This window comes from Montipora foliosa, chromosome 13, assembly GCF_036669935.1.
Source record: "Montipora foliosa isolate CH-2021 chromosome 13, ASM3666993v2, whole genome shotgun sequence".
Taxonomy (NCBI): domain Eukaryota; kingdom Metazoa; phylum Cnidaria; class Anthozoa; order Scleractinia; family Acroporidae; genus Montipora; species Montipora foliosa.
The window spans coordinates 20731567-20741566 of NC_090881.1; the positions used below are offsets into that span (position 1 = coordinate 20731567).

A 10000-nucleotide genomic window follows, 5' to 3' on the forward strand; every position below is an offset into this window, starting at 1 on the left:
AAAAGAGCAAAGACGTTTGACACAAAAAGTCAAAAGCCTTTTCTAAAAAGGTAGGCAAGGTAAAGGTAGGCAGGCACTTTTCTCCAGTTTCTGTAGCATGAAGCGACCAGGAGTATTTTTACTCCCCCCTGGATGGGATGCCAGTCCATCACAGGGTTACTCCCAGCATTAAATTTGCGGTTACCCATTTATACACCTGGTGCCGGTTGCTCAAAGCCTGGTTAGCGCTAACCGTTGGTTAAGAGGTGTCAAAACGTGTAGGTTTCCATGGCATTTAACGCTGGTTAGCGCTAACCATGCTTTGAGCAACCCGGGCCTGGGTGGAGAGAGGCACTGTGAGAGTAAAGTGTCTTGCTCAAGAATACAACACAATGTCCCCGGTCAGGACTCGAACCCGGACCACTCGATCCGGAGTCAAGCACACAAACCATGAGGCCACTGCGTCTCTTAAAAAGGTAGTCAGAAAATAATGCATGCAAATGTAAATATATGTTTCTTGTTTTGTTCATGAAGTCATTCAGGTACGGATGTTAAAGTTCATTTTATGGTGGTTTATAAAGTCTTCAGCTAGTGCTGCTTCTTTTCACTGATAAGATTACATACACAGTGTAATGATAATTCCCTTTCATAAAAAGGGAAAAAAAATTAATGGTAACTATGTGATAAACTTTTTAACAGGTATTTGTAAACATGTAACAGCTTTTTTTAACTAAGGGTTAAATGACTTGTATTGTTAGTGAAATCTTGTACTTGGAAAACTATAAGACTTTTCAACTGTACTTTGTAAATTAGTACAAATCATTTTAGATGCTGTCACATTCCAGATTAGGTTTTCCCACATTTCTTTCCAATCAAATAATCAGCTAATAATAAAGATTAAGTGTTTTTGAATCTGTATATGCATATGTCGTGATTTGTGAAAAATAGTCATTTCAGGTGTCTGCTAGATCTTGAAGAATCCCCAAATTGGCCAAATCCAATATTTTGCTGCTGTGCACAGTTGTTAATCTAGTGCTCATAGGATTATGGTGGAGGCAGCCGCATGGCTGGGCACCCTTGAGATTTAAGAAAGAACCCAACCCTAACTAAACAGATTATCTGCCGACCATTCGTACAGCTGTATATACATGTACGTGTAGTATCTCAAATTCCTGAAAGGTAGGTAAGCGCTTTCTGAGCCAATGACCCAACACGCCGGAGCTTATCCTTGGTTTCCTTAGCATGAAGCAAGGAGTATTGCTAGTCCATCACAGGGTTACCCCCAGAATATTCACTTGTACCCATTTATACACCTGGGTGGAGAAAGGCACTGTGGGAGTAAAGTGTCTTGCCCAAGAACACAACACAATGTCCCCAGCCAGGACCCGAACCCGTACCACTCGCTCCAGAGTCGAGCACACTAACCATGAGGCCACCACGCCTTCCTGAAACTGTTTTTAAATTATTAATTTGTTATTGACTGATGCACTTGGAAACAATATCCAAAAATGTCTGCTCAATAGGTACTGTAGTCCAAGTGGAGAGCTCATTGGGGAGCAACCATACTTATCTCACAGGAGCTTGCCAGAGTTTTGGGGGCACTCTCAAAACACTTTTAATGTAATGTACATGTAAGTTCAACTACGAGTAGAAGTCTTTTATTCCAAGCAGGTGCAGCAGCACCTCAAAACCCCCAGAATGCCAGTGCTCACACTGAAAACTCATACTTGTTTTCTAACTCTTAATCCAATAGAAAGGTTGCCATTAATAATAATGGAACGCTAGCTTCTCTGCATTCCAATACACAACCAATGCAAAAATGTTTCTATCAAAACAAGGTCACTGGAAGCCTTGCTTCCATTCACAGGCCAGGTAACTCAGCCAAATAATATTGTAAACACCAAGATGATACATTGGCCACTTGGACTTGAAAATACATCATTCAGAATTTCTTTGAAGTCTTTTTACCAGGATAAATAACACTTGTCAGCTAATGTCAGTCATTGTTACCTGAAAAACAAGACCACAGGATTTAATATGAAAAACAGTCCCAAGTTTATATCAGGAAGGCTGAAACAATACCTGAAATGATGATTATGGCCAAGATTACTAGTTTGGCAGATTTAACCGATTCATCAGATATGATGAAGAGAGAAAAAAAGTGAACTCTTTTGGGTTCATCCACAAATCTCCTGCACGTGGAACAAATTTCGAGGTCTCACACGGGTCACAAATATTAAGTACAATATAACAATATTATTGTTAAAGGTTACAGCATTTTGAGGAACCATGCCTCTTTCATTTTGTCTGCTAAATTTCTATTTTGGGAATAAAAAATATGCAATTGCTATATGAAAGTCTGCAAGGGTTGATTACTGAAAGGGGCGGGATGCTTGACAAGAAGAAGAAAGAATTTAACTCACATCTACGTTTCAATTTCATTTGCTTGGTGGAAAAGCTTGAGCCATTACAGCACTATAACACACATTTTCCAAAGAAATAATTTTATGCCGTAAAATCAACTCAAACTAATGTGATGGTAATTTTGAAAATCTCCAAATTAAATGAAAAGGAAAAAATCTCCAAATTTAGTGGATACATGTGTAGTTTCAGTAATAATAAGTATTATTTGAACAACGATCATCCACAAAGACAAAACCATTCTATCACCTCATTGGAAGTATCGGTACACTGCATTTCACTTTCTTGTCTACTCTTGGGCTTTTTCTTGCCTTTCTTCTGGAAATTACTTTGGAAGGTCTTTATTGATCCACGCCCAAAGCATATTGTCTTTGGCAACCTATGATTTTAACAACACGATCAACTGGCTGTGTGATGATCAACAGCCTTTAATGATACTGCTAGTAAGGTGATCAACACAAAAAAGCCTGACACTCTAACCAACTGAGCTATGAAGCCACTGATGTTGGGAGCTGGTCACTGGCATCGCAAGGTCACGGGTTCAAACCCCGTTGAAGTCCTGAATTGTCCAGGCTTCGCTATATGCAATTGCTAAAACTGTGTTCATAACTGCGAGGATCATAGCTTTACTTGATTTCATATCCGCAGTTCAATATAAGATTCATTTCATACATCATTTTGTTCATTCATTTATCATCATGAGAACATTAATTTTGAGCTGACAAATGACCAGCTTCCAATATCAGTGCTTTCATAGCTCTGATGGTTAGCGCCTTGCACTGGCATTGCGAGGTCATGGGTTCAAACCTCATTGAAGAACTGAATAACTATTCTGCAATAAAAAATGGGGGTCACCAATTTCATTTTCATATGAGATATAAGCAAATAAAGATGAAATATAGGGTGCTTATGGAAAGCTTTCATGTTTCCATGGTAACCTATTGCATCACATTGTCTCTTTAGTTATTAAAAAGTAGTGAAACTGGTTCCAGGTACCTAAGTTGACCAGATGTGTTAGGTGTGTTAATATTATAATATTGGCAATGAACATTGTCTCCTCTGAGGAAATCAATATAGTTTGTAACCATTAACTAAAATTAATAACCTTTGTTTGGATTTTGGGAGGACTGAAACTGGTTCAACTTGCTGTACTGTTGAAGTATCCATTTGCTCCTCATCTGTAGGCTTGATACTGGAATACAATTTGGTGCAAATTTAAATAATTGTCTGAGAGCCATCAATATCTAAGGCATCATAACTACAAAGGTTTGCATTTTTTAAAAAGATGACAACATTTTTTAATTTAGACGTTACGAACATCATTGTTATCAAATGAAACCATGTTGTCTCGCAGTGATGAGCGCAAATTTCTATTGCGTCGAGAAGCCTGACAATTTTTCAGGACTTCAAAAAAAAAAAAAAATTTTCAGGCTTCTCGACGCAATAGAAATTTGCGCTCATCACTGCGAGACAACATGGTTTCATTTGATTTCATACCCGCAGTGCAATATATGCTGTATTTCATATATATCTTTCACTCAAACATCATTGTTAGTTATGAAATGTTTAAAAAACTGTTAGGACTGTATAAGAACTAAGCAAAACATCCATAATTACAGTATAACTGTGATGAAGTGACAGAAAATTGATAAAATGATATTTCAACTCGTGAGTTACAGAGTGTTTGGAAAAATAAAAACCATAATTATTTGAAACTTTACAACAAGGTGAAGCATGCCTTGGGTAATTAACTGAGATCACACAGGGAAAACAAACAAATGCATGGAAAAAAAATGAAGCCTAAAGAGTAAGTGTCAGGTTGATGTGACGAACTTGTTGATTTACCATTAACTGAGAAAGGCCCAATTTACTTTCTGCTCTCTCGATCAATTAATAACTCAACGAAAAACTATGTCCCATTAAAGGTTTCTTTCAATTTTTGTGTGTTACTGTACATACAAAATACACCCTCAATCCGGCCACCCCTGTTTATGGGGATAAACCCGGATTATGATGATCGTGATGATGAATCTTAGATCCCCCTGTTATTTGATGCTGCAGGGTAGAAACGGGTGTTTCACACTCGCCTAAATTACAGTACTTTTAAATATTAGTCAAGAGTGAGAAACAGCTGAGAAATTTACTGTTTTCCCTTCGTACTGTACAAGTCATGTAGACACTTGAAAGTTTTAATTAATAGGGACAGTCCTATTACATTGTACATGTACATGGTTAGGGTTGACAGGGAAATCAATATGGATAGTGCAATGGAGAGAGGACTTCCCTCCAGGCTGGTATTTTTTACAGGTCACAGGTCATTGTTTTACCAGTACAGAAAGTACCCTAAAACATTCATAAAAGCTAACCTTAGGCCTAAAAACTTTTGTTTGGTCTTATTTAAGCCTAAGGTTAACCTTTATGCATGTTTAGGATACTTTCTGTATTGGTAAAATAGTGACCTGTGACCTTTAAAATATACCAGCCTGACTCCCCTCCCACCAATAAGGTCCAAGTTCGATTCACAGACTTGGCGTCACTTGTGGGTCCAGTCTGTTGGTTCTCTCTACTTTACTCTGAGAGGTTTTTCTCCAGGTACTCTGGTTTTCCCCTCTCCTCAAAAAGGAACCTGCGATTTGATATGAGCGTTGATTTGATTTCTGTACAGTGTCCCCAGTTAGTGCCCGGCACAAAACACAGTTGACACTCAAACTAAGGGATTAGCAGGAGTTTGCACTTACAAAACATTCGACTAAGTTTGATCCAATAACATTATTGCGATTTTCTCATGTTTGGAAGTTTGAATAATACCTGGCCTTGTTTTTTCGTTGTTGTCTGCTTGGGCGATTAAATCTGAAATCTGCAGGATATTTGTGAAAGGACACTAGATGATCCTGTTGAAAAAAATAAATGTAACCATATGCATGTTCAATGGTTTCTCGTACTGCTGCAATAAGGTCACAAATGAATCTTGTTATTGGAGACACCGCATAAGATGATTCAAAGAAGGAAGGATGATGACGATGACTCTGCAGATGATGAGGACAAAGACAAAATGAGTAATTTTATGATGAAGGTGACAGCAATGATGATAATGATACTTGTTCCGCTGAGGAAAGAACCCTTGGAAGGAGAAAGAGAGAGCACGCATGCCTGGTGGTTGCTATGATTCTGGTAAATAGTAAAGATCTGAAAGATGTTCAGGAAGATGCAAAATCTTTACCAAAATTTCTGAGTATCCTTTATTAACCTTGCCAAAGACAATATTGGCAAAAGTCCTCAACTTTATACTTTTTACAATCTCAGCAACTATATTGGCCACATGAGATCAAAACTTCATTGAGATCCTCAAAGATTTTGTCAATGATCTATGAACCACTAACAACATCATTCTATTGCTATGCATACACCTGTAACTAACTCCTCTTCTCCTGTAACTACACTTCTCCTTCTCTTTTCCCTTGAACTTCTCCTGTGATCTGTATTTACCCATATCAGGTCTTAGGCATTATATAATATCTCACGCAGGATATAATATATATACACTGACAGTCTGTGTACATGCCTTTCTCTCCTCATCACTTGAAAATCGATCAGGACAACTCTCCACAAGGCATCGGTACTGTCAAAAAAAAATTAGCAGAAACTTCCTTAACCCTTTGACATCCAAACCGGCCTAACCCTAACCTAAACCCTACCGAACAAAACATCTAACATAAAGCCATCTATATCCAACCTTTTGCGAAAAATTTAGCAAGTGAATCACAAACAACTGAGAACGTGTGTCAGACTTGTGTATGAAAAGCAGAGGGCAAACATCAGCACCTAAACTAATCAAACCAGTTCTCTACTAAACCAAGTGTACAATAACTGCACTGTAACTGTACAAATATCATGGAATATTATTATTTTATACTCGTTTTGTGCGTTTTCTGTACAATAAATACGGTTGGATAATATAAAAATATTTAACAAATTATTTGCTGAAGGCAAGGTGAATATTGGTGAATAAAAACCGAGACGAAGTTGAGGTTTTATTCACCGATATTCACCGAGCCTGAGGTGAATAATAATATTGTTTAGTAAAATAATATAATTGCATAGGTGATTATTTAAAAAATGTGCATTTTCTTTAAAACAGTTAATTTCTTCGTCCGTCACCTCGACAAAAGGGCTTGCCGCCAATCAGGGCAGAGAATTTTCTTGGGGGGGGGGGGTGGGGTGTACCTAATTAAAACCCATAATTTGGTACCTCTTAGGGGTGACAACTTTTCATGCCACGCCCACAAGACAGGATCTTGGTACCTCTTAGGGGTTCTTTTCAAAATTTTGGACAAGCACCCCCCCCGTCCTTTTCATATGGGAGTAAGCCACAGAGAACTAAAAATGGTAATCAAACCAATTTCAGGACTTGAATGAAAATACCTGTTTGAAAATATGAAGATCCTCAACTATTATTTACTTAATTAAATAATTGACTTGACCCATTGACTCCCAGGGGCTCCCCATTGATGAGTAAAATCGTCTGGCATTAGAGTAAAATACTAAGTATGGCCGGTTTACACAATAACCAGCCAGTTCTACACATTGCTCAATGGGGGCCGGTTCAGGGATAAAACTTGGGTTAAATCTTACAACTTGTACTTTCCTTTTGAGTATCTTCAACCAGTCCAGATAATTAACAATCAACTGCACATAATGTTTAATACGTCCTAATTACCAGGTTTTTTCTTGTGGCAATCATGCTGAACAAAGTATCATGATTTTCCAGCATATGTATATCAAGAAGGTGCAAGGATGGAAATGGCCGTTGACAGTGCTGACAGCAGTGACGATGTATGCTGTTGTAGTGAGCTTCGTACCTATGAGAACAAGTAATGAAGGGAGCAAAGAGTCACATCAAAACAAAAAAGGTAACAAACAAATAAATGGTGGGGGATGTTAAGGGCCTTTGCTTGCATTTGCCTAAAATTGCGCATCATCTAGTGTCTTGCAAATTAACATCATTAAATGAGATTTTACTGCCCCATCAGTAAAATATGGTTAATGGAACGTGACCATACTAAAAGGGGCCATTCATGTCACGTTAGTTATCTTCATGTTCTTTGTAGTCAGTCGTTCAAGGTCATAAAATCAATGGTCTTGTTGTAAATAAAAATTAATGAGGACATAAAGACTTTGTTCCTTGATCTGAGATTATGACGTACACCTGCATTGGCCAAATCTGTTAAGGCCTCATTCATAACTGATAAAGAGCACGTGTAATGCCTACCTGCTACATATTAGTAGAACCTGTACAACTGGCTACTTTAATGGACAGAGTCTAGCTATAAAAGCCTCAGTTAGCTGTCCAAGGTTCACTTGGCAGTTTGTCTTCTATAGTAAACCAACTAGCTGTTTGCAATTTGTTAAAGTTTTTTCCCCTCCCTCCCTCCCTTCGGAGATGGGTTGGGTATATCGCTTTGCCTTCATTAAAATTGGGTCACTCCTGTGAGGTGAGGTTAAGTCTGCACAGCGACTTCCCCCAAGCTTGTTGGCTCGTTTGCCTTAGTTTGTACATTGCTCGCTAACCAATACTCTTGTCCGATCCAGCACGTGCTGTTTACCACACAGCTGGTAGTGCTGGGGAGATAGGTGAGGTTGTTCTATATCACACAATCCAGAAGTTGCATAGGCTAACCAGTCACAAGGCAGTGTTCCCCTCAAAAAACGCCAATACGTCTGTTGTCTCGTTCTATTGCCCCTTGCATTATGCGTTAAAAGCTAATTATGTTGATACCAAGGAACAGTGACATTAACTACACTGTATAAGTATTTCAATGGGGAGGATATGTTTACTTTTCAAGACAAACAGGGTCAGCATCTGCAAGCAATAGGCCATTTCATGTCTGCCTTCTCTTCAAAGTGAGTCTTAGTGTGAAGTTTTTGTGATGGTACAGGGTTAGTTCTACTTTAAATATGCACTTAGACTCGGTTTGAAGAGGAGGCAGACATTTAAACTCAAAATGGCTTATTAAAACCACAGGTTACCTCCCAGGCACCTGTCAACACATCACTGAGAAAAACTTGGTCCAGTGCGTGTATACTTACCCCATAATATGGGTGGGAGAGAGGGAAAAGAAGGGCCAGATCAACTCGGATCATTCACCTCAGATAGAGCGAAAAATAGTTTGTAAGCCGAAACTATTCAACGTTCGCACTGATTTCACCAAGGTTACATCAGGGCTAGAGTGATTTCTTGAGGTCATTTTTTTTTTAACGTCGATTCGAGGTGAGAGATCTGAGTTAATCTGGTCCAACTTTTGTACTTGCTGAAAAGAAGTACACAAGCAAAAAGCAACTTGAGCCAAAGCACATGGCAATGCTAGTGCAAACCTTGGTGGAGTCCTCCTAAATATCCTAGGCAAAACCGCTTCATTTGCTTGATTTTTACCTTGTCTAAATTATATTTTTGATAGCCTCATATTGCAAACAATGGTTTCATTGCTCAATGTCAACTGTCACTGCACCAGAACAGGTGCTTGGATTGCATTCAGTGTGATGATGAGCTGATTTTGAATCGCTCTGCTGATGTCTATTTTCAACAGTCCACCAACTGTCAACCTGTCATTGATGCCATTAAAAATTGAAACCAGTGAATGAAAGTTGAAATTCAGAGTTAGAATAATAATAATAATAATAATCGCAAAGAGAGTATAAAATGTGGCGACATGATAACTTAAAGGTAGGCCAAGTTATCCATTGGAAACTCTGTCAGAAATTCAACATCCCATGCAAGGACAAGTGGTATGATCATGATCCTGAAGGAGTTATAGAAAACGATCAAGTAAAGGTGTTATGGGACTTCCGAATTCAAACAGACCATCAAATTGAGCATATTAGACCTGATGTAGTTGTTCTTGATAAGATAGAAAGATCACGTTATGTGATAGATATTGCGTGCCCTTTTGATACAAGAGTGCTGGAAAAAGAACAAGAGAAAATGGAAAAATACCAAGAATTAAAAAGAGAGATTGGGAAAATTTGGAGCTGCCGAAAAGTAATTGTCGTACCAATTATTGTCATTGTGGCACTAGGGATGTTCAGCAAAAATTGGAAAACTTGGTGGAAGAAAATTGGACTAGATTGCACTTTATTACTACAAAAAGCCTCCTTGTTGGGAACGGCAAGAATCTTGAGAAGAACGCTAGACACCTAAGGCCATAGGTCGTGGCTTGATGCCTAGTTTACAAACCACGTTAACAACATATAGTATGAATGAACGAAATACATGTAATAATAATAAGAAGACCAGACATAATTGTAATTGACAAGAAAGAGCGAAAGGGGATAATCATCGATATTGCTGTACCAGCTGATGTAAGAGTAGGGGAAAAAGAAAGGGAAAAAGTGGAAAAATACCAGGACTTGAAGAGAGAGATCGGAAGACTGTGGAAACTCAAAATGGTAGAAGTCGTACCTGTAGTGATAGGAGCCCTTGGAAGTGTCACCAAAGGATTTGATAGGTGGATTGGAAAGCTAGGGATACCATTCAATGTTGGAGTATTGCAAAAAACTGCCTTGTTGGGAATTGCAAGGATATTGAGGAAAGTGTTGGAAATGT

At 38.5% G+C, this 10000-nt stretch overlaps 2 protein-coding genes across 2 annotated transcripts in view; one reads left to right on the top strand and one right to left on the bottom strand.

Annotated features, from left to right (window-relative positions):
- The window catches only part of LOC137982876 (tubulin-specific chaperone cofactor E-like protein), an 8421-nt gene extending 7526 nt beyond the window's left edge, over positions 1 to 895 (top strand). The window contains exon 5 of the mRNA XM_068830040.1: positions 1 to 895. This exon is cut by the window's left edge and continues 971 nt beyond it. The gene's annotated coding sequence lies outside the window, so the exon portion shown is untranslated.
- Positions 537 to 10000, bottom strand: part of LOC137982877 (zinc finger protein 511-like) — a 12314-nt gene continuing 2850 nt past the window's right edge. The window contains exons 4-9 of the mRNA XM_068830041.1: positions 7118 to 7259; positions 5963 to 6019; positions 5209 to 5291; positions 3506 to 3592; positions 2650 to 2779; positions 537 to 1989 (exon numbers count right to left, since the gene is read on the bottom strand). Coding sequence (XP_068686142.1) covers positions 1966 to 1989; positions 2650 to 2779; positions 3506 to 3592; positions 5209 to 5291; positions 5963 to 6019; positions 7118 to 7259 — 523 coding nt within the window. The 3' untranslated portion in view covers positions 537 to 1965. The remainder of the gene's footprint in view (positions 1990 to 2649; positions 2780 to 3505; positions 3593 to 5208; positions 5292 to 5962; positions 6020 to 7117; positions 7260 to 10000) is intronic.